General features: G+C 43.1%; 1 protein-coding gene across 11 annotated transcripts in view; it reads right to left on the reverse strand.

Moving 5' to 3' along the window:
- Nucleotides 1–25,874, reverse strand: part of LOC120369832 (uncharacterized oxidoreductase ZK1290.5-like) — a 109,596-nt gene that overhangs the window by 49,762 nt on the left and 33,960 nt on the right. For 10 of the 11 annotated variants that reach the window (XM_039483533.1, XM_039483531.1, XM_039483525.1 and 7 more), the window contains exon 3: nucleotides 21,347–21,448. The exons of the other annotated variant lie outside the window; for it this stretch is intronic. In XM_039483533.1, the coding sequence (XP_039339467.1) occupies nucleotides 21,347–21,448 (102 nt within the window). The remainder of the gene's footprint in view (nucleotides 1–21,346; nucleotides 21,449–25,874) is intronic. 11 annotated transcript variants of the gene reach the window in all.

A 25,874-nucleotide genomic window follows, 5' to 3' on the forward strand; every position in this document is an offset into this window, starting at 1 on the left:
AGGTCACTGAGTAGCAGGGTGGATTTGATTTAAATCAAATTGATCTAAATCATGCTTTAAATCATACTTTAAATCACTAGGCAGGAAGACTTGATTTAATCATGGATTTCTACATAAAAGTGCATTCTTGTTGGTTGTTATAACCTTAATACATATTCCTCACAACTCAGAGATAGACATAGGTTTCATTTTTAGAAGGTACATGCTACACATTTTTAAAGTTATTTATTTTGAAAACTTTTCAGATTAGTTTTACAGCCAGATCAGAAAATGAATGACTGTTTGGTTATTTCATTTATCAAAGGTAATTGAAGCAGATATTTATGAAGTCATTGGGAGGTGAACTATCTCCAATTCAATAAGTTAATCATTAATATTTGGAGGATTTTCTTCCCATGTTGTCCCATGTATTAGGACAACATCACCAGACAAACATTTAATTTGTTTTATTTAACTATGTCTCACCTCTATTTATTTATTTATTTATTTATTTAATAACATTTTTGCTGTTGACAAGCATGTTATCTCTGAAGACACAAATCCACAGTTTGAGAACTGCAAAACTAAGCATCTCTGATGGTATCTTATAGAATGAGCACTGAGTCCCTTTGGGTAGACAGAAAGATGAACCTAAATAATTTATACAGAAGTCCCTGGAACCCCATAAAATTGGGTCCCCTAATCCATGAACTACTGGAACTCATTTATAAAACTTTTCTTAAACATTACATGAATATATTGTCTCATACTATAGAATTAGAATTTATAACCCCTATTCCATGATGAGATCTCTTTGAGCTATAATGTATCTTAATTAAAACTATCTTTAGATAATTTTTTTCCTCAAAAAACATTTTATCAAAAAAATTCGATTTAAATAAAAAAAATCTGATTTTTTTATTTTTTTTTAAATCATTAGCCATCAGATGTTAACACTTTCACTCGTTACTGACCTGAGCGGATTACAGCTGGCAACCTTAGAGCTTAAAGTTTCTATGAACCTTTTACCAATCTCCTGAGCCTTCCAGTTCTTCTAATGTTTGCATTTCTCTTTTCACATTTGTGTGAATTTGGAATTTATTAAACGAACTTCTTTAACTCTTTAGGGCTAAGTCAGTAATGACTAAAAGTCATTACTATCCATCAGCTCTTTAATGGGGTATCTGAAGTGAACTGCATCCAGTTCTTTGTAGACTGGGATTTAGATAACAAAACACACATCACCACAACTAGCTTCTTCACTGGTAGCTGGAGAGACCAAGAGCTGAATGTGTGAAGAGAGTTTTCCTTTCACCTCCAAGTCTGTGTGAAGGCTGTTGATATCTCCGACATAGACAGCTGGGTGTGGCAAGCTTGGTAGAAACTTTTGGTTCCAGCTGACGCTTGGAGGCTTGTAAACATTTGCCAGCCAGAAACCGCCAACCTGGATGGTGTCACAGAATTCAGTAGACATCAGATGAATGGCATCTGCAATATCGGACTGAACGTATGTGGTTTGGCCATGCTTTGGGTGTGCCTCATGGCACAACAGGTTGAAGCCGTCGATACTGTAAAGCCCAGCGTCGGCAGTTGCCATGTGTGTCTCTTGAAAGCAAATGATGTCGATAGTATGTTGATGAGCAAGAATGCCAAGTAAATCATGCTTGGCAGTCGAAAAACCCTCCACATTAAGTTGTAATACGCGTAGAGCTGGACCAATGACACAGAAGTCACCAGGCTGCATATTGGGGTTGTCGGTGATGATAGTGCTGGGATTTGTTGAGCTGGTGCTTGCAGAATTTGGCTTGCTGGTTGGATCATTAGCTTCCCTGACTGCTGTCAGGTACTGGCGGGTGGTGTGATGAGGACACTGATCCATTGCCTGCTCGTGAAGGTATCACAGGTCCTGCTACCTTGGGTCACAGGCATCGCTGAACTGTTCCTCTGTGATAGGCAGTTCAGAGTCTATATGGGGGAGAAGACGAGTGCTTGGAGACAATAGAGCAATGGGTTACCCCAAGGCGCTCTGCTTTCTCCAACCCTGTTCAACTTTTACATCAACGACCTACCAACAACCGAGTTGAAAGTTCATTTATGCAGATGGCATCTGTTGCAGTACCCAGGCCCGGACATTTCACGAGCTTGATGTCACCTTTAACTGAGACATGACAAAGTTAGCTGACAACTGTAAGACTTGGTGCCTCCAGCCAAGCGTCATAAAAACAGTCTCCAGTTTGTTCCCTCTTCATCACGCCAGCGCAACCCGAGAACTGAATATTTATCTGAATGGTCAGAAGATAAAGCATGAAGTAGATCCGGTCTATCTAGATGTGACCGTAGCATGCACACCGAGTTAACATGCCCACCTGAAGAAGACAGCAGCTAAACTTAAGATGTGCAATAATCTTCTTAGCAAACTGGCAGGTTCGTCATGGGATGTTCGTGTTCCAACTTTGCAGATGTCAGCTCTTGCCACTTCATATTCAGTGGTGGAGTATTGTGCACCAGTTTGGAGTCGATTGTCACACACCAAACTGGTGGATACACAGTTACATGCCGCCATGCGTATCATCTCTGGCACCTAGTGTCCGACTGCACTCCCATGGCTTCCAGTTCTGAGCAATATTGCTCCTCCTCATATCAGATGAGAGGTTGCCACTGGCAAGTTACTGGAGAAAGTATGCGCCAACTCAAGCCTGCCGCTGCACAATGACCTTTTTAAACCACCAGCTGCATGTTTGCCATCATGTTGCCCATTATGGTCTCATCCGTCATGCCAGGATGTTAGGGCGGAAACACTCTGGTGAGAGGAATGGATATCTGCTATAATCCCCAACTAGTCCCTCATCGCCAACCCCACAATTTGCCCGCCTGGTTTTGACTTGCCCCGTCGTCAGTGGTCCCTGTTGAACAGATTCTGGAACGGGCAAGGTCTCTGTGCAGCCAGCCAGTACCACTTGGGCCTTTGTGACAGCCATTTGTGCATCTGCGACGCAACACAGACAATGACACACACTGTTGATCAAAACCCGCTGACTAGGTTCAGCGGTCGCCCAGAAGAACTGCATCACGCCACTGAAGATGCCATTGCTTGGCTAGATGACTATGCACACACTAAATAAATAACCTCGAAGTCAGGCACATTGCCGGGCTCACACTGCCATTACCCTGGATGGCCCTGGCCTGTGAATAAACAAAGGACTCCAATCACTACTTCTGTTAAGACAGCATCTCTTGTGAGAAGTATCTTCATTTCAAAAGAAGAAAGAAAAGAAAACAAAAGCTATTCTGGTCTCTCCAGAAAATACTTCATCAGGCAATTTCACACAACTAAAATTAAGGTAATTACTGACTAATGGCCTGATTTTACAGCCACTCCATGTTGGAGCTGCCATTGTCTTGACTTCAGTGAGAGTTGTGCTTGTGGAACAGCCATGGAATTGACCCCAACAGAGGTATACTTGCCACTCAGTGCACATATATAGCTCTCATTAATACTAATGGGATTCAGGGATACATTCAAGGAAGAATTTAGCTTGATTTAGAATTTAAAATAAAGTTAATGGAAATATGTGAGGAAATTTTGCTATGTAGCTATCTCATTTTACACATACACACACAAATTGTACATTTTAAATACCAAAAAATCATAATCCACTAGCAGAGTAAAAGTCTGACTGATTTTGAGTTACATGACTACAATAAATTATCTGGAATTAGTATATCCATTACTTAATTTTGTTAAAGCAAATCCAGTTACGTACTACTATGCTGAAATTTTGTAAATGAAGTTACATTATGGTGTTAATTTATTTATCCCTTTAAACCCCTGTAAAATGCGTTATGTAGTGGAAATGCTGATACTTCTTTAACCATACACAAACTCTGCAATTATGTAGCTTTTACATATTAAAGTAGGACAAGTGGATAGACTTTAAAGCAGTAAAACCGTATACTTCATTTTTTCTAATATGGTTTTTGTTTTCAACTAGACTGTTAGATAGCTCTCATTTAGAGAAATGATCATCTGCTCAAGATGTGTAACATTAATTAGGTTATGACCCACACCACAGCAGTTTGCATAATTTGTATTTAATCTGCCAGAAGGGGTCAATCCCTAGCTTTAGACCTCTGGTGACAAACAATCCTGAAGCACCAATACCAATAAATCATTATGCCAAAGTCTGAAAAACATTTGCAGTTTAAACACAAAGGGGACACCAAAATATTATACACTATTGTTGTCTGTGAAGGATTTAAAAACCTTGCTTTTGTGGTTTCTCTTTTGCAAATGAAAGCCTTTACTTGAAGCTATAGTACAACAAAACTTAGTATCATAAAAGTCAAATATGAAAAAGACTTGTGAGATCCTCTAGTTCATGCCCAGAACAAGCCCCCAGGATTTTTCACTGGTGTACATTTTCAAGTGTTTTGTCCACTCCAATTTCAAAGAACTCAAGCGATAAGAATTTTACAACTTCCCTTGGAAGGTTGTTCCAGTCTCTTCAACTTCACTGCTAGAGAGATTTTCCTAGATCTCCAGTCAAGACTCCTCAGTTTGATTAAGCGTTGCCCTTAGTTACACTTGACTAGCCCCACTGAAGTCAACAGGGTTGCACAAGTATATTTATTTACAGAATTTAACAGAATTTAACCCTTCCAGTGAAACATCTCAAGGTAGGCAACAGAGCTGGTCAAAACTTTTCTGATGGAAACCTCTGATTAAATAAAAAAGTTTGGTGGGAACATATCACTTTCATGAAAATTGTTGACAGGAAATTATTGAAATGCTTCATTTCAATAAGAGCAAAATGTGTTGTTTCAATATATTCAGAAAGTTTTGTTTTAACTTTTATGTTTTATATATATAATGAAAGTCAAAACATTTACATTATTATATGGTAAATCATAACAAAAATCAAAACAATGAAGTGAAAAGAAAATCTGATATCAAAACAAAGTTCTATTATAAAAATTAAACATTTCAAAAGGGCATTTCACTGTTTCTGAAACAAAATATTTCAGAATTTGTGCTTAGTGGTTAATTTCTAAATTGTGACTTTTTGTTCTGATTCAAAATGAAAACAAATTCAAAATATTGGAATTTCCCATGGAATGGAAATTCCAAGTTTTTACTAGCTTGAGTAGGCAATCAGCATAGGAATCTGGCTCAGAGAAGACAGTTGTTATACCAATCCATCAATCGCTCAAATCCTGAAAAGACTCATGCAATATCTTATATAAAGTTACTCACATGCTTAAGTCTTTGTAGGATCAGGGACTAATCATGAAGGACTAGGTGGAAAATGATGGATTGAAAATCAAGGGTGGTCAATCCATGGTCTGAGAGACCACTGGTTGGGGCCATGTGTAGCCAGAAGAGGTGGGAAGGTACCATCTCAATACAAGAAACACAAAAGAAACTAGCGAGAAACCAAGGTGTTTGACAATTAATTCTTTCAGTTCCTCAAAATGTTCAGAGCCAGATCATAGGCCTTACTTCCAGCTGCTATGAACTGCTCAGGCGTGTCCTAAAGGTGCAGCTGGGGATTCTGTTGGCATAGGGGAATACCAGATAATTTTGCTGGCTCTATAGCACCTGTCCCTATGCTGGCATAATGGAAACGTCATAGTAGAGTATGGGGAAGGGGAGTAGGGGAATGGGCAGAGCCAGAGTACATTCGGATCCAGCCACTCCTTGCTAGTGGAGACAGAAAGGTGGCTTAGGAGTTGTCTACACTTACACACTACAACAACACAACTGCCCTGCTGCTGCAACACCACTGTAGAGCTTCAGTGTAGACACTACCCATGTCAATGGGAGGGATTCTCCCATTGGTCAAGCAATCCAGGTCCCCAGGTGGTGGTAACTAGGTTGACAGAAATATTCTTTGGTCAACCTAGTACTGTCTATACAGGAACTTAAGTCTGCTTAACCACACCGGACTTTTTCACACCCCTGTGTGATGTAGTTCTAGTGTTGACCAGGCCTTCAATAAATGTAGCTGAAAACTGAGGTCATATTAAAAAAAACAAACAAAATCCCACTTCAAATAAATGTATTTTCCAATAATTGTATATCATGAAGGTTCAAACATTATGTATCTATGTTTAATCTCAACTCATTTTAAAGTGCATGGTACTGCTTTATATTGTTTAAAATAAACACATGCTTCATTCTCCATAAAACAGAATCAATGTCAGCAGTTCAGCATTCACGAACATCTACAGTAAAAGAGCAATGTGTGCATGCAATGGAGAGGGGGAAATATTGTCAAGGACACAGATTGCAGCTGCAAGTTTCCAAAGGGCTGCTGTACAAAAACAATGAATTACAAAGGAAAAGAAGCTTTTTTATATTATGGGACCAAATCCTATGGTCTTTACTCAGGCAAAATGCCCATTGATTTCAAAAGGAGTTTTATGTGATGAAGGACCAAGGAAAAAACTGAGTAAAAAATGTTGGTAAATCATGTTCCTACATGAAAATATCTGCACTGGGACCAGTGATATTCTCTCAGGCCTTGTTTAGACTGGGGAAAAGGTGCTTTTTTCAGCCTAGTTACCACCTTAACTTGATTGAAAATCCCACTTGAAACCAATTTAGACATTTAGCACCATGTTAGTAGTTGGAGTTAAAATCTAGGTTTCCCTGTAGCCTTCAGCTTTACCAGTTTAGCATGTGCTAAAGTACAATTGCTTTGTTCTGAGTAGAGTTTTAGAAAGTGCTACTTAGGTCGAGTTATATAGCACAATCTAAACACAAACCTTTACATTGTGTTGACGAAGCCACAGAATTTATACTCCAGTAGGGGAAGGACTAGCCCACCTGTTAAGCAGATTTTGGGAATCCACTAGGGATCCTGGCTCTTCTGCGCAGAAGCTCTGTGACTCCCCACTGGTTCTGGGCTCACCTAAGTTATTCCTCCTTCCTTGGCAACATGGCTTCAATGGCCTAACGGAAAATGTAACAATAATGCCTCTTGTACACATATTAAAAAGTAACTAATAAATGTACAATGGAGAAATGAAAATATTTATCCCACCTTGCAAAATTGTCATGAAATGTTACAAGACCAGTTACAGAACATACTGCCCTTCATAATGATGACTGATGCTAATGAAAAAACTGATGCTAATGAATACTTTACTCACCCATCAGGAAAAAAATTCCTTATCCCAAGCAAATGTGTGAGTAATCTTGTAGAAGCAGCAAAGAATCCCATGGCACCTTATAGACTAACAGACGTTTTGCAGCATGAGCTTTCGTGGGTGAATACCCACTTCTTCGGATGAGTGGGTATTCACCCACGAAAGCTCATGCTGCAAAACGTCTGTTAGTCTACAAGGTGCCACAGGATTCTTTGCTGCTTCTACAGAACCAGACTAACACGGCTACCCCTCTGATACTTGAGTAATCTTGCTAGACTGTATTAGTCCCATTTGCCATGAGGCAATACATCAAGCTAACAGACTGGCTACATAATGTATCAGTATATTAAGCTTAACACGCTTTTCCAGACAGCCAAAAAAGCTGATAGTGTTTTCCTTTACTTAACAGAAAACCGTTTGAGGAAAAACTTCTTACAAGATCAAAACTCTACAGAGTAAGATGGGCACTGTTAATCTTACCACAATAATCTATAAATACACTGTTTTGGCACTACAGCATTGTTTTAGTACAATAGAGCACCTTATCTTTTTTAAACACTGCTATAGGTTTTTATCAGACCCCTGAAACTTTTTGATATATTAACTATACAAGGTTTGATCAAAATGTTTTTGAAAGCACTTATGCAATATATTGTGACAAAACTAGATGCTTCTTTTGTGATGCCAAGTTCCCAATGTGCTTAAGCCTGTCAGAAAAGGTCAGAAGTCCACTCCATGTGGAATGGTGTCCATTCCATTATGTTGGCTCTGGCTAATGCCACAGAATAAAAACACAAATGGATTCACTTTTCACATGAGACCAACTGCAATAAGTGTGCTTTTATTAAAGAAGGATACATAGGCTCAAATTCTGTGTTCCTTACTCACATGAAGGCCCTATTGAAGTTGATGGGACTACTCACAGAAAGCACTCTGAGTTTGGTCCAAAGTGGCATGCAACACAAAATTCTAGAGGACGTTTTGGGGAAGCCTCTGTTGAGTAACTCTCCCCATAGAGACAACTTTCCCTTCTACTCCTACTTGTAATTCCCTTCTCCATGAAACACATTGATCACCCTATGAAAGAAACACAGCGATAAACACATAAAGTTATGTTCCCTCCACATGCTTTCCTGAATCTGTTAAGCACCCTGAACACCTCTTGTAAAATACCCAGGCCCCCCAACTCGGACTCAATGAGACACCTTCCCATGAATAAAGTTCCTTGGTCTTACACCCATCTTCTCATGCATGCTCCTCTCCCTGTGAATCATAAGGAAAGACCCTTTTAACCTGATCCCACACAGAAGAAACAGAAACTGAGGAGAAACTCCCATGTCCTGACTTCCCCTTGACACCAATGAAGTGGGAGCATCTCCCAGTCTGATCAAGTTCCACCCAATCCTCATGGAAAAGTAGAAGTTATGGGGAGGTGGAGTAGAGCCTCTGCTTGTCCTCTGATAAGTAGCAACAAATCCTTTTGCAGTTATTAAATCAGGGCTACACAAAACAGACATTAAAGCTACCAGCCCCACTTAGACAAGGATATTGCTAATTCTTGGGGTATTTGGTGAAGAGCTTGAACTGGATAGTGCACATCTGGATGAGATCATCCAGCTGCTGCTCAGCCACCAGAAGGTCATAGAGTTCCTTCTCCAGCACCTACACAGCTCGCCAAATGTTATCCAGCCATGATTTGTTAATTGAAAAAAGGCCAGGCATCCTACCAGTGATTAAGCTGCTCTAATTCTACTCCCCTCCCAGGCTTGCGGCACCGATTGGAGGAGACTTAGAGCGGGGGCTGTGTGCTCAGCAGAGGAGGCAGAGTGGAGGTGATCTGGGGCGAGGAGCGGTTCCCCTGTGCACCCCCCGTTACTGTGGGCAGCCCTCCTTGCCCCCCCACCCCCTGCCCCAGCTCACCTCCACTCCACCTCCTTGCCTGAGCAGGCTTTTAGGCACCCTCAACCACTAGGCCTCCTAGGCGGCCGCCTAGTTTGCCTAAATGGTTGCACCGGCCCTGTGCAAGAGGCTCCTGGGAGCAGCTCCCAAGGCAGAGGGCAGGAGCAGCACATGGCAGTGGGGGGAGAGAGAGCTGAACTGCCCAGCAACTGATAGCCTGCTGGGAAGCTGCAGCACAGGGAACTTAGGGGAGCTGACAGCGGGGCTTCCAGTCCACCCTGGTTCCAAGCCCCCACCAGCTAGCTCCAATAGGCTGCTCTTTCTGCAAGCAGTGGACAAAGCAGGTGGCTGCCAAACAACATTATAAGGGAGCATTGCACAACTTTAAATGAGCATGTTTCCTAACTGATCAGCAACGTAACAACAAAACAACGTTAACCGAGATGACGTTAAGTGAGGAGTTACTGTACTGTGTCGGGATTCAGCTCCAAGGTGAACTCTTGGCTCTGCCATATATTTCCTAGGGTGACCTAGGCAAGTTACTTCATCTCTCTGGGTCAGCACCTCAGCTGGTATAAGTTGGTGTAACCCAAATGATGTCAATGGAACTATACTGAGTTACATCAGTTGAGGATTTGGCCCTCTGTGCTTCAGTTCCCCATCTGTAAAATGGGGATAATACTTCCTTTCTCCCAACTTTTGTTTGTTTTGTTTAGTTAGATAAAGTTCTTCAGAACAGGGACTTTCTCTTTTTATGTGTTTGTTCAGTGATTAGTACTATGGGGCTCCAATCTTGTGTGGGAACCTCTAGATACTACTGTAATACAAATGATAAATTATAACAATCCTTCATGTAGGTTTACTGTAAGTGAGCTCAATAAAAAAAATCATTTAACATTTGTTAGAAAGGGGATTCACATGAAAGTGTACACAAACAGGATACTGCAATAAATCAAACAGAGAGGGCTGAGGGCTCATTTTTGCATTTAGAATTCACCATAAAACACATTACAAAAAACAATTGCTGCAAAACATGGCATAAGAGGGTTATTTCTGTTAGTTTATATTAGTTCTCTGAACCATACCACATTCTAGAGTCATATATATATTATGGCAGTTGCTTATTGTGTTCACATTGCAGTTTATTAAAGGCAAATTTCCAATCATTAACTGTAAAAAAGAAGTGGTTGTTACATTTTCTTTCCAGTATATCACCATCCTGTTGTCTTATCTGATCAACAGGGCGTGGTGCAGTCGACATCCTCCCAAACCGCATACCTTTGAGGTCATGTGAAAATCTCTGTTTGATCATGTTTGACTGGGTTGGCGTTACAAAACAAGGAGTACAATATTCTTTATCTGCCTGTGAAAAGAAAGCCATGCTAATCTTAATGTGAAAAAGCCCCTGTGCTATCACCAAAGTCAGTCACTTGCTTTTAATGACTAAAGCTGCAAGGTGAACACACATACACACTTTACACACACACACATTATATGGGGGTGTATGCATGTATATCAACATCCAGCCACTTTTAGGACAGAAATTGTTTAGCTTTTGGGAATGGTCAGAGTTCTTTAGGCTCTGGCAATAAAAATGTAGATATAGAATTAGAAGAGATGCGCTGTCCTCACTAACTGCATTCTGTGTTGCCTACACTACACAAAACAGCTGTAATATGTTTACTCAGCTTGTTGCTGTACTTTTGAAAACTGACAGACATAGGAAGGAAACGTGTCGGCTGTACTGATCTACGCACACAGAAATAAATGGCAAGTTATCCAGTAAGTGTTAAAGATTTCCACCCTCAATTAGGTAAAACATTACTATTGCCTCCAAGGTTACAAAGACCCTGACCTCCACTATGGGCAGCTAGGTCTAAACAACCTCTGCTAGTCTATGTGGTTGTCTTGGAGATAAAGTATGGGGAGAAGATGAGAATTTAAAAAATAAAATTCCAGGGTCTTGCTCCTCTTTAAAAATGCACTTCTCTTTTGTTCATATTGCAGTTTATTAAAGGCTAATTTCCAATCATTGTATTAAACACACCTATGAAGCTGAGTTTATAACCAAGGCAGTAATGGAACAGCAGCTGTCCCTCCTGCTAACACCATATTACTGAGTATTTAACAATGTCCAACTTCAAATGTTGTCCTGCTGATGCTATCAGGGACAGCCCATGCTACCAGCACTTACATGTCTGTAAACATGCACACTCAAGAAATTTTCTGGTCAATAGAGGAAAGACCCTGCTCATTCTACAAAAGATACCCTCTCTCCATCTCCTCCACAAATGTGTCAGTGTGGACAATCCCCTAGGTGTCATTAGGGGTCAAATCCCCAATTTTATCACCCAAGTGTCACTGCAGAAACAGAAATACCCCCCCCCCACAAGTGTGAGTGTTGGGAAAATGTCTATCTAGGGAATTTCTAATGCACTCCTGGTTGTAGTATTTAAGAATGAACAAACTCTTCACACTTAAAAAAAATAACTAAATAGAAGTTACATGGTTAATAAAATGACATTGAGACTTGTGGGATCTGAACCCAGACCACAGTGCTGTCACTCTTCCCACCTCCAGTGTCTCAGCCTGGCTATGAGCCCTGTCTCTTCATAGCATGTATTGCTGGAGAGACAAGCAATTTTGTGTGTGTGTGTAAGCATTGTTAGGAGCATGGGCTGGTCACAATGCCAGCAGTCAGGCTGCTCTCATAGACAACTACTGCACATGCAAAGAGTCACCGTGCTAGCAGTAGACAAGGCTTCTAACTCATTACCAGTGGGCATACACATAAGTAGGGCCTATCAAATTCACGGCCATGAAAAATGTGTCATGGACCGTGAAATCTGGTCTCCCCGCCATAAAATTTGGTCTTTTGTGTGCTTTTACTATATACTATATAGATTTCACAGGGGAGACCAGCGTTTCTCAAACTGGGGGTCCTGACCCAAAAGGGAGTTGCAGGGGGGTTGCAAGATATTCTTAGAGGCATTGTGGTATTGCCACCCTTACTTCTGCGCTGCCTTCAGAGCTGAGTGGTCGGAGAGTGGCAGCTGTTGGCCCAGCTCTGAAGGCAGCTCCACGCCAGCAGCAGTGCAGAAGTAAGGGTGGCAATACTATACCATTCCATCCTTATTTCTGCACTGCTGCCTTCAGAACTGGGCAGCCGGAGAATGGTGGCTGCTGACTGAGGGCCCAGCTCTGCAGGCAGCAGCATAGAAGTAAGGGTGGCAATACCGTACCATGCCATCCTTACTTGTGCGCTGCTGCTGGGGGTAGCTCTGCCTTCGGAACTGGGATCCCAGCCAGCAGCTGCCGCTCTCCAGCTGCCCAGCTCTGAAGGCAATGCCGCCATCAGCAGCAGTGCATAAGTTAGGGTGGCAACACCACAACCTCCCTCTGCACTAACCTTGCGACCCCCTACAGCTCCTTTTTGGGTTATACCCCTACAATTATAACACCATGAAATTTCAGATTTAAATAGCTGAAATCATGAAATTTATTATTTTTAAAATCCTGTGCCCATGAAACTGACCAAAATGGACCGTGAATTTGGTAGGGCCCTACACATGAGCCATTCATGAAGTAAGAATAGTTAGATACAACATCCCCATCTGCCACCAAAGAGATCCTCCAATAGCAACTCTGCCAACACTCAAGGGAATGTTTGACTCAATAAACGTATCTCTGAGTGTGCTCTAAAGGCAGCCAAACCAGCATTCTGTTGAATCAGAGAAGATAATTCCACAACTCAGAATGCTCAGACACCAGCCCACAAAAATTCAAATCATAGGACTGACACTAAGAGAACCCTAGTTGAAATCAGCTGTTGCAACAGGGAACTGGGAAATCCAGTCTCTCTAAACAGAGACCTCACTGTTGAATAATTATGATTTTTTTTAAAGTACTGTTCTTTTGGAATGCAGTCTCAGTGATCCCCTGAATAAGCACTGAGTCTACACCAGACTGGGACTCAGAAGATCTGGGATCTATTCCCAACTCTTCCATGTATTTCTTATGTGATCACTGGCAAGTCACTTAATATTTTTGAACCTCAGTTTTCCCATCTATAAAATGGGGATAATGCTACTGTCACCTCAGAATGAAAAGTGCTACATAAAATCCTAAGTATTATGATTATTATCATTTAGCTTAAAATTTTACTTCCAAGTGTAAGAACATATTTTCAAATGCAATACCTAAGACCCCCCTCCCCCGAATTTTTGTGCCTGCAGTCACTTTTTACTAACAAATTATCTGATTGCACAAATTTCAGGAATTTACAGATGCAATTTAGCCACCTGCCTTTAGGACTGTGATCTCAATATAATGCTCTATTCAAATTAAGAATAGTGTATCAAAAAGTACTCTCCTTGTATCTCTGAAATAGCTGCAAACAAATTAGTACATCACAGCAGCTTAGCAATCAGATAACAGATACATACAGCAAAAATGCTATGTTCTCAGGCAGAATACCACATAAAAAAACTACTTTTAAAAACTGTCTTGATTTTAAAATATTGGATCAGATCCTCCTTTAGTGTAAACCTGCATAGCAACATGACCTGTTGTGATGGGATGTATGAACCACACACTGGAACTGAAGGAGTTAAGGGGCAGTTCTGGGCCCAGGAGATATTTATCTTGGGAGATCCTGAGTAAGGATATAGAGTCTTGGTTGTAAGGGAAAAGGTCTGCAAGCAGCAGCTACCCTGGGCCTCAGAGGAGGGACTATCCTTTTTCTAGGACTAGGTAACCCTTCACTCTAAGTTCTGGTGGATCATGAGAGGTTTTTGACTTCACCCTGGTTTGAGAAAGTAAGTGGGAGGAAGTGGATGAGGGAGGCACCCCTAAAGCACTCTGGGATGTTTGCTACCGCTGCCTCTCATGGTGCCCTGGGTCAGAGCCCAATAGAGAGGGAGGGTTTGGGCTCTCCTACCAACCACCCTCTTATGAAGGGGGCACAAAAAGACAGTTACCTTTTCCGTAACTGGTGTTCTTCAAGATGTGTTGCTCATGTCTATTCCAAAATAGGTGTGCGGGGGGGAGGGGGGTAGGTCAGTGGTTTGAGCATTGGCCTGCTAAACCCAGGGTTGTGAGTTCAATCCTTGAGGGGGCCACTTAGGGATCTGAGGCAAAAATTGGTCCTGCTAGTGAAGGCAGGGGGCTGGACTCAATGACCTTTCAAGGTCCCTTCCAGTTCTAGGAGACTGGTATATCTCCAATTATTACCTTTATTACCAGTGCCAGAAGTTTTTCCCATAGGGGGGAGCACCCCCCACAACCCCTGGAGTGGTGCCTGCCTGGCACGGTATAAGGGGAGCTGCATGCTTCCCCCACCCTCAGTTCCTGCTTGCCAGACAACTCCGACAGAGGGGAAGGAGGGCGGGATGTGGAATAGACTTGAGCAACACATCTCGAAGAATAACAGTTACGGAAAAGGTAACTGTCCTTTCTTCTTCGAGTGATTGCTCATGTGTATTCCACAATAGATGATTCCAAGCTATATCTGTTGGAGGTGGGTAGGAGTTCACAAGTTCCCAGAATGGAGGACAGCCCTGCCAAACTCGGCGTCATCCCTGGTCTGGGATACGATCGCATAATGTGAGGTGAACGTGTGAACCGAAGACCACGTGGCAGCCCTACAAATGTCCTGGTTGGGGACGTGGGCCACGAAGGCAGCCAATGAGGCCTATGCCCTAGTCGAATGTGCCATCACAATGGGCGGTGGGGGAACACCTGCCAGTTCATAACAGGAACGGATGCACGAAGTGATCCAAGTGGATAGCCTCTGAGTGGAAATCAGCTGGCCCCTTGCGCATTCAGCAGAAGCAACAAACAGTTGTGAGGACTTTCTGAATGGCTTAATCCGCTCAAGGTAGAAAGCTAGAGCCCACTGCGCATCGAGCATGTGGAGACGGCGCTCCACACTGGACACATGAGACTTGGGGCAGAGGACTGGTAGAAAAATGTTCTGACCTATGTGGTAGGCGGAGACCACCTTTGGGAGGAACGCGGGGTGTGGGCGGAGTTGGACCTTGTCCTTATGAAAGACCATGTACAGCAGCTTGGAGGTAAGGGCCCTGAGCTCCGAGACTCACCTGGCTGACATGATCGCAACCAGGAAGGCCACCTTCCACGAGAGGTGAGACCAGGAGCACATGGCCAGTGGTTCAAACGGGGGCCCCGTGAGACGAGCCAACACCAGGTATAGGTCCCACTGTGGGACTGGGGGGTCTAGAATACGGAAAAAGACGGTCCAAACCCTTAAGGAACTGGCCAGTCATAGCATGGGAAAATACCGTGTGCCCTTGCACTGGCAGAGGGAAAGCCAATATGGTGCACCCTGACCAACGAGGGTGCCAGGCATTGGGTCCTCAGGAGGAGGAGATAATCAAGAATCAACTGGATTGAGGTGGTCACTGGGGAGACGCCCTTGTCCTCCGCCCACCTAGAAAATCGAGACCACTTTGCCAAATAAGCATGGTGAGTGGAGGGCCATCTACTTTCAAGGAGGACGTGCTGAACCTGGTCTGAGCACATCCGTTCCTCTCCACCTAACCACTGAGCAGTCACTCCATGAGGTGAAGAGCCGCCAGGTTGGGGTGGAGGAGGCGGCCCTGGTCCTCAGAGAGCAGGTCCGGGTGGAGCAGCAACGGCCATGGCGGAGCTACCGCCAGGTCTGTGAGGGTCCAGTACCAATGCTGCCTAGGCCATACCAGGGCAATGAGGAGGACCCAGGCCTTGTTCGACTTTATCTTCTCCAGGACCCTGCTGATTAGGGAAAATAGGGGAAAGGCGTAGAGAAGCCAACCTGACCAGGACAGGAGAAAGGCATCGGAGATAGCGCCCCTCCTCAGACCTCCCCTGGAGCAGAACCGGGGGCAACGCTGATTCTGCCGAGTCGTGAAGAAGTCCACCTGGGGAGTTCCCCACCTTTGGAACTGCTGGGGGCCACTTCCGGGTGGAGGGACCACTCATGATGCGAGGAAAAGCCTCTGCTCAAGCGATCCGCCCTTTCGTTCTGGGCGCCCGGTAGGTGGAAGGCCGTCAGGTGGATGTCATGGGCTATACATAAGTCCCACAGCCTGAGGACTTCGCAGCAGAGGGTAGAGAACATTGAGGCTGTATTGTCCATGAGGACCCTGACTACTTTGCCCTCTAGGTGTGAGTGGAAGGCCATACATGTTAGCCACACCGCCCTGAGCTCCTTGATGTTTATATGTAGGGACAGATCTTGAGCCGACCACACACCTTGGGTCTGAAAGTTCCCCATGTGGGCTCCCAACCCAGGTCCAATGCATCAGACACTAGCTCCAATGATGGGGATGAATGGGACCCCTTGGAGCATGTTGTTTAGGGCGGACCACCACCATAGGGAGGCCATCACAGAGTCTGGCACGGTGAGGACCTTGTCCATCCTGTCTGTGGCCTGGGAGAACTTTGACGCCAGCCAGAGCTGGAGGGGGCTCATTCTGAGTCTGGCGTGATGGACCACATATGTGCATGCCAACATGAGACCCAAGAATTGCAGGCAAACCCTGGCTGTTGTCGCCGGGAACCTTGTGACTGAGTCTATGAGACCTTTAAGGGTCTCGAACCTGTCTGGCGGAAGAGAGGCCCTGGCTGATTCTGCGTCCAGGAGCGCCCCGATAAACTCTATGCGTTGGACCGGGACTAACGTGGACTTGGTGTTGTTTACCAACAGGCCCAAGGTGGTGCATATGGACAGGAGGAGTACCACGTGATCCCTCACCTGTGACCGGGAGGTGCCCTTGACAAGCCAATCATCCAGATAGGGGAATATCTGGACCTCCCGCTGTCTGAGGTAGGCTGCTACCATCAACATTCATTTTGTAAACACCATGGGGGCAGTGGACAGACCAAATGGAAGGACTGTGAATTGGTAATGATTCTGCCCCACCACGAAATGGAGGAGGGGAGGGATAGCTCAGTGGTTTGAGCATTGGCCTGCTAAACCCAGGGTTGTGAGTTCAATCCTTGAGGGGGCCGCTTAGGGATCTGGGGCAAAAATTGGTCCTGCTAGTGAAGGCGGGGGGCTGGACTCGATGACCTTTCAAGGTCCCTTCCAGTTCTAGGAGATTGGTATATCTCCAATTATTACCTTTATTACCTATTACCTTTAGGAAGCGTCTGTGCCCCTTGAATATGTGGATGTGGAAGTATGTGTCCTGTAGATCAAAGGCAGCGTACCAGTCCCTGGGAACCAGGGAGGGGATGATGGAGACCAGGGAGACCATGCAGAACTTGAGCTTCACCATGTACTGGTTCAGACCTTGGAGGTCCAGGATGGGCCCGAGCCCCCCTTTGGCCTTCGAGATGAGGAAATAACAGGAGTAATACCCCTTGCCCATGAACTCCTCGGGCACCGCCTATATTGCTCCTAGTCCTAGGAGCCGCCCCACCTCCTGCTCGAGCAGAGCTTCGTACGAGAGGTTCCCCAAGAAGAATGGGGGCGGAGGGTGGTTGGGTGGAGAGGAAGTAAACTGGAGGGTGTAACCCCGGGAAATGGTGTTGAGGACCCATCGGTCCGAGGTTAGCCGTGATCATTCTGGGGGGAAAGCACACAACCGGTTGGAGAAGGGAAGCTTTATTGGGAGTGGATCTCTGATGAGGACTGGCGGGGTGCCCCCGAGCATCCCCTTTTCCCGTCTGCTTGCCCTTGGAGGACCCAGGCTGGGGGGCAGACTGAGACTGCCTCTGAGGGCATCTCTTATAGTCCCGCTGCTTCTTATGGGAGGCCTCGTATTTCAGGAGGGCGGCCTAGGCGGGAGTCTGCCGCAACTTGAATTTAGGTTTTGCCTGCCACGGTCCCGTCAATATTTGCTCCTTGAGGACTACCGGTGTCGAGAGTCCCGGATGGACGGAACCGAGCCAGACAGTCTGGTCAGCGTCGAGGGCGATCCACCTGGACTCTGCCCCGAGCAGTCGCTGGGTGGTCATCTGCGTTGGGAACATTCCGTCAACTGAGACTGGTACCAGGCCGGAGGTGGCTGCAGGGATCCCAGCGGCAGCTTGCCTCTGGAGAACGGGGCTGACATCAGCGGTGCTCCCCAGGCACTGGCATGGACATGATGTCCTGGGCTGCCTGCAGGGCTTTAGGCATAGAAGGCATCTGGACATCTGGAGAGGCCTGTTCTGAAGGGGCTGGGCTACTCCACTCAGCTTGAGTTGGAGGCCTGGGGCCCGGAGGAAATCGAGGACTGCCCAACATGGGCCTAGCCTCTGTCCCAGATTTCCCTCGATGCTGCTGTGAGGAGGGAGTCTTCTTGGCCCTCTTGGCGTTCCCTGTGGATGGGAAGCGGTGCTAACTGGTCGATGGTACCAGCGGGTCACTGTGTACTGATGCCGCGGTGCCGGGTACTGGTTCAAAGTGGCATGCTGGGGTTCGGGTCAGCACCAACTCCATCAGGATGGCCCGGAGCCTAATGGCCCTTTCTTTTTTGGTCCGAGGCTTAAACGATTTCCAAAATTGCACCTTTCACTGACATGGGTTTCTCCCAAGCAGTGCAAACAATCTGCGTGTGGGTCACTCCTTGGCATAGAATGCCTGCAAGAGCCGCACGACTTAAAATCTGGGGCATGGGGCATGCCCTGGCCCATGCTTACTGACTAACTAAACTAATTAAACAGCTAACTAACTACAGGTACTAATGTTGAACGAACGAACAGTTCTGGGGACAAGCTACAGCAAAGCTGGAACAGAGCAGTTCTGACACACCTTCACTGGTGGCAAGAAGGAACTGGGGGTGGGGGAAGCGTGCAGCTCCCCTTATACCGCACCAGGCAGGCGCCACTCCAAGGGTTGCGGGGGGTGCTCCCCTCTACGGGTACTGCTAGGGGAAAAACTTCTGGCAACAGTGCATGTGGCGAGCATGCACACCTATTGTGGAATACACATGAGCGATCACTCAAAGAAGAACCTCTTCTTCCACCCTCCCTGGAGATAAAGAGACATTGTAAATCCTAAGGCAAGGGCATGCAATCCACAGAAACCTGGAGATGGGCTGAAGACGCTTTATTTTGTTGGACTCTGTTACCCCGTAAGGGGATGGAGTCGACTGGTGACCTGGCCAGAGGGCCGAGTTGCTACCTACCAAATGCACAGAGGAGTGATTGTTGGTAGGGGACACTGAAGATGGGGGAGAGCTGGGTGCCAGTGACCTAACCATTAGGTGGCACCACTGGTAAGCCCAGACTCCTAACACCTGTTCTATTATGAATTAACTAGCAATCAATTTAGTTCTATGGAATTAGCTTATTATCAGATACCATCTCACATTTTAAAACAGTAAAGGTAGTTATAAAGCAGAAAGGATGGGGTTAGATTGCATTTATCTGATATTGTTGGAGACTTCAAATATAAGAAGCTGGGGTACAAAATCCCTAGAGGAACTATAATGCGGCACTCAAGCCTCAGTGCAAGGCAGGAAGAGGTTAATCAGTTACTGAAAGCCAAATTGAGTAACCTGGGGCAGGAGCTAGGTTTTCATGGAGGAGCGAAACAAAAGAAAGGAAGAAAAAGAAAGGGCCAGCTCAGGAATAGGTTGAGAGAGAGTGTGTGTGTGTGCGCGTGCGTGCAGATATGGGACTTTCATGATGGGAGAGAAGGCTGGATAGGCCAGGGACTCTGGAAGACTGGTGCTTAGCAAATCTCCAGGAGGAACTGGAAGAACTGATGACATAAAGCTAGCAGGGGATCGCCAATACTTGGGAGGATAGAGGTAAAATTCAGAGAGATCTTGATAAATTGGAGAACCGGGCTAAACTATTAAATGAAATGCAACAAAGACAAAAGTAAGATGCTACACTTAGGGAAGAAAAATCAAATGCACAAATACAGAATTGGGGAAAACTGGCTTAGCAGCAGTACAGCTGAGAAAGATCTGGGAGTTGTGGTGGGTCACAACTTCAACATGAGTAGGACAATGGGTAGGTAGAGGGTTAGACTAGTTGAACCTTATGTTGACACAAAAATGTAAAATCATCAAAAGTGTCAAATATGTGATTACATCTACATTTTAAATGTAGCGTATGTCTTCAGCACAAATCTGCATTCCAACAACATTCCACCCACGTAGAGTTCCTTAAGAATATGTTAGGGCAGTATTATCAACCTTTACAGGCTGACAACACCTTATTCACAATCTCCTTACATTTGCTATAAGAGTAAAAAGAATGTATCAGTGGTAATAATGATAAGCCTGTACAATTATGTGTCTGTATTTCAAGAGGTTGACAGAAAACACTTGACGTTGAAGGATATGGTTGTATGAGGAATGGGTGAGCAAGAATTTCTTTGCTTTACATTGTAATGAATTTTTCAATGCTTCAAAACTCCTGATTGACTTTCGTAGCCCGTCTGGGGGTCGTGACCCATTGGTTGAGAAACGCTGGGTTAGGAGATGGATTACATGAGCTTGGAGGTCTTTTTCATCCCCGTTATCCAACTTTGATACTTAGGAACTTTCCATGGAATTATAAATGAGGTCTACAACTATTGCTTGAAAATATCATTACTGGAGAACCTCATACTAATACTGCATACATTAAGGGTAAAATCCTCCTCTTAAATTCACGACAAATCTTGATGCCAATATTCTAATCTTCCTGGATCTGGAAAAACTCCCATTAAATGTCAATGGGGGATCAGTGCATGCAGAATAATACAGTTGAGAGTCATTATAAGGATCTGAGAGAAGAATTTTCTCCTTAGCTTTGCAACTCCTTCAAGGGCATGCTTTCAAGGTTAATTAACAAAAACCCCACAGCTCAGTTTCTGTTCCTCATCCAATCAGCTTGCTTGAGTTGACCTTTTCTAAACCACAGACAACAAAGATCCACTAACTACTGCTCTATGTAAAGAAGAAATATCACCTTACAATTAAAAAAAAAATCAAAGGGAAGTTAAATTAGATGGCATGGCTTTGAATTTATACCAACTGCAGCCCAGAACAAAATGTACTGTAATCTACAGACTACAGACAATCTAAAAAAATCATACATAACAGCATTTACTTCTTCAGGACCACAACATGGCAATATGTTATTTACAAGCAGCAGCTAACTCTTTTTGTTTAGCTTGCCACATGGATAATATTGAGTAGGGCTGGGATTTTAAAGGGGCACAAGTGAGTTGCATACCCAAGTTGAATAGAAAGACAATGGGATTTGGGCACCTAACTCTCTCAGGCTCCTTTAAAAATCCCACCCTATTGCGATGTTATTGGATTCCTGAAAGTTTAAATCAGTTAAAGTCCCTCCTGCAAACAGTGATTTTTTACAGTCCTCCCACCTTTCTCATATAGGTCCTCCATGGCTCTCCAGGTTTCCGCTCGGACCTTACGATTACTTTTACCAGGAACTTGTGCATCAGGCCAGTGTACCAAATAAAGATCTAAAAAGGAAACACAATCAATTTGTGTTTATTTATATATATATATATATAAAAACCCTCCAGTGATGCAGCAGAGTAGTTGAATGGCATTCTTCAACCCTTAGCAGTACAAACCATTCCTAATCTATCTCTATCAAAAGTTTATGACTATTACTAAGTGATCAGTAAATATACTTCCTTTCTTGATTTCATAAACAACACCCTTTACTACTTTAGGCCCCAATCCTGCAAACATTTAATTAATTGATATTATTTGTACTGCAGTAGCATCTAGAAGCCCCAGTCATGGATCAGGGCTCTTACATACACATATGCATGGTGCTAAACTTTGAACACAAGTAGCCCCAATGAAATCAAAGGGCTGTACTGTAATAAATATGATTCATAATAATAATGCTAAACCCACACCAACTCCAGTAGAAATTAACAAGAGGCTACAAGAGTAGGATCAGATGGTTGCCGGAATATCTCAGAAGTGCTCAGCACCCTCAAGTCTGTGGGAGGTGAGGACGCTCAGCATCACTGGTGGTGCATAGCACTTTCACAGGAGTGGGCCTTTGATGCCCACTGAAAGGAATACTACTGTTTATACATTTCTATGGGAAATTACAGTACAATCATTCCTTCATGCCGTTGTGTACTAGATTTGTTTGCATCAGATCGGGTACATAAAACCTATAGCCCAGCCCTTTCACCAAAAAAGATACATTTCTCATATAGTTTAAAAAAAGGAATAATTTATACATACTGGCCAACATTTTCAAGCCTGGTTGCCTAAAGTCTGGCTGGTGAATCTGTATTTAAGAACCTAACTAGAAATGCCCTCAATTTCAAAGGTGATGAGCCAACTCAGCTCCCTCTGAAATCAATGAGCACTTGCATCTTTAGCACTTTTGAAAATGGAATTTGGAGTTGCTCAGTACCTTTGAAAATCAAGGCATTTTTATTTAGATTCTTAAATATGGATTCAGGAGCCTAATTCCAGGCACCCAAATTTGAAAATGTTGGTCACTGCCTTGTACTTTTAGTCCAGTGATACCCAGACAGCAGCTCATGAGCTGCAAGTAGCTCATTAATGTGTCTCCTGTGGCTCTTTGCAGCACATGATATTTAAAAACTGTGTGATTTAATTATTAACCAATCTAAATTATTAACCAATCAGGATGCTTGTACTATGTTATTAACCAATTAAGTTATCAACTTGCATTAATTTAACATATTTTCTGTAATAATTATATATTCCTCTATCATACTGTTTAAATATGAATAATATAGTAAATGAAAACAATGAATTCACATTACTTTGGCTCTTTTGGGTAATGCTGATCTCTAATTTGGCTCCTGAACCACTGAGTATCACTGTTCTAGTCTAAGACACAAACAGAAAAAGGAACGAAGTGATTGGCTGAAGAATGTCATAACCACAGACATTCTTATGTGTAAAATAGCTCTCTCTTGTTGCTAGTTGCTATCTAGCCTTGGTGAAGGAATGAGAAATTGTAACTCTTCACAGTGAAAGCATTTTTCAGAATACACCACAACAATCACTTACAATAACTGTTTGTGGAAACAGGACTCCTCTGGCCTATTTTTTTTTTTTAATCTCTTAAAACTTCAGCCAAAGTATTGAGGATAGATGTCACACTGAGTTGGTACATTAGTCTTTCATTTCTAGGCAAGATAACTCAAAGCTTGATTTAAGGGGACAAATAAAAATAAGTTTGATGTTTTCATCCTGCTCTTCATTTATCAGGGGGTAGCCGTGTTAGTCTGTATCCACAAAAACAACAAGGAGTCCAGTGACACCTTAAAGACTAACAGATGTATTTGGGCATAAGCTTTTGTGGGTAAAAACCCACTTCTTCAGATGTGTGTTCATTTGTTAACAACCTGACAAAATTATCAAAATATGTGTCTGCTCCTGATAGGTATATGACTAGAATAACATAGGGTTTTGCATATTAGGGCTATGATGCATTGGCGGATGTATGTAGGGAAAGCTGCATACAAAACCATGAGCCAATACTTCAAATTCCTACTGAGGTGAGTAGTCCAACAGGCTTTCAAATAAGACTGTGCATATGATTAAGGACTATGTGAAAGGATTTGCAGAACTGGGATCTATCCCCCATTCAGGGATAATGCTATTGGTTCTTTGCTCTTTTTATGCATTTACTCATACATTTAGAAAAGGAATTTAAGAACTGTAAATAAAATCTTTAATTTAAACATACAAGACAATTGCCACAACTGAACAGGGACAAGTTATTAGTACAGTTAGGGGCTGACCTCATCTGAAAGAAGGAAATTATGCATCTCTAATTGCTATGTTCTCCAATACAGAATAATCAGGACTGCTTAGCAATGCCAAAAAAACTTATGCAGGGAAAGCTCAATATAACCACTAACTGCAACAGTATTCTTGAAAAAGGCTGAATATCCAGCTATGCACCACAGTCCGTAAATGTTCATGAAAATAGCTGCTCTGCAGATTTTCACATACAAAGATGCTTTGTATTCAGCCCGAGAAATTGCAACACCCAGAGAAGAATGACTTTTAAAAGCTTTGAGAACTGTAAGACCTCTGGCCTTGTAGATCTCAGAAATGCAGCACATTTATCCTTCCTTGTGTTAGTGTCTCAAAGACTTCTTCTGATACAAATAGGATTAGCTGTCTTTCAGGAACCTTTTGTTTTAGAAGGGTGATGTTTCCACACCAGTGATGCCTATATCATATCATGATTTTATTTAAATAAAGATATTTCAGAAAGCCACAGGTGAACTTAAAATGAGTTTAGTGTTGGCATGATAAAGCAATACTACTTGCAGATCTTCTCAGTCTGCAAATTCTTGGTGAAATTTAGTTCAATTCAGAGATGAACAAGGCCATATTCATCAATTAAAACCTCTGCACTTTAGTGAATTTCAGCCTCTATGATTAAGTAAATCCAATCACAGCAAGCTTATTTTAAAAAGCAAAATATCAAAAGGTACTCGGATGTTGAGGAAAAAAGTCTATAAAAGGCTGTACCATACTGCAATGTTTGAAATATACTTTAAAAGGCAGATTGTGTCTACTTACATGATGGTGTACAAAGGGTGGTGAAGCATAGAAGTAGTCTTCTGCACTCTCCTTCTCCTTGTACAGCAACCAGCCCTTGAAGCCCTTTCTTCCCTAGGGCAAAATTCATCCCAAAGCAGGGCACTCATACAAAAGCTTATGCTTTATTTAAGGGGCAATTCTGATCCTAAGGAAGTCAATGGCAAAAATCCCATTGACTTCAATTGGGCCTATATCTGGCCACAAGAGATTACCCTGTGCTCTAGGGTGAATATCACCATCAAGTGCAAGAACCCTTCCAGGCTTGTGCCTTTGACAAAGCTTGATATCTCAAAGGTGTGTGGACTGCACTCGCTATACCACAGAACAGAACTGAACTGGAGAGGGAGGGAAGTGCATACTGTACCCTTTCAAAGAGCGGTGGTGCTGCCACTCCAGTTTCATTTTTTACAGTTTATTTGTGATTATATTTCTTTATTAATCATTGAAATGGAGATCTGATTATGATTTATGGCATAATCATTGTGAATGCTGAGCATTTGAAAAGAGATCAAGTCCTGAAATTTCATTTGCTATATGTATGTTTTAGGGCTGTCAAAGTGATTAAAATAATTAATCTCGATGAATCGTGAGTTTAAAAACATTAATCTCAATTAAATGTTCTGTTAAACAATAATAGAATACCATTTATTTCAATATTTTTGGAAGTTTTCTACATTTTCAAATATATTGATTTAAATTACAAACAGAATACAAAGTGTACAGTGCTCACTTTATGTTTGATTACAAATATTTGCACTGTAAAAAACAAAAGAAACAGTATTTTTCAATTCACCTAATACAAGTACTGTAGTGCAGTCTCTTTATCAAGAAAGTTGAACTTACAAATGTAGAATTATGTACAAAAAACTAACTGCACTCAAAAATAAAACAATGTAAAACTTTAAAGACTACAAGTCCACTCAGTCCTACTTCAGCCAATTGCTAAGACAAACAAGTATGGTTACATTTGCAGGAGATAATGCTGCCCAATTCTTGTTTACGATGTCACCTGAAAGTGAGAACAGGCATTTGCATGGCCCTATTGTAACCAGCTTCACAAGATATTTATGTGCCAGATGCACTAAGGATTCATATGTGCCTTCATGCTTCAACCACCATTCCAGAGGACATGCGTCCGAGCTGATGATGAGTTCTGCTCGATAATGATCCAAAGCAGAGCGGACAGACGCATGCTCATTTTCATCAGCTGAGTCAGATGCTACCAGCAGAAGGTTGATTTTCTTTTTTGGTGGTTTGGGTTCTGTAGTTTCTGCATCAGAGTGTTTCTCTTTTAAGACATCTGAAAGCATGCTCCACACCTTG

The sequence above is a fragment of the Mauremys reevesii genome, linkage group 8 (assembly GCF_016161935.1).
Source record: "Mauremys reevesii isolate NIE-2019 linkage group 8, ASM1616193v1, whole genome shotgun sequence".
Classification (NCBI taxonomy): domain Eukaryota; kingdom Metazoa; phylum Chordata; order Testudines; family Geoemydidae; genus Mauremys; species Mauremys reevesii.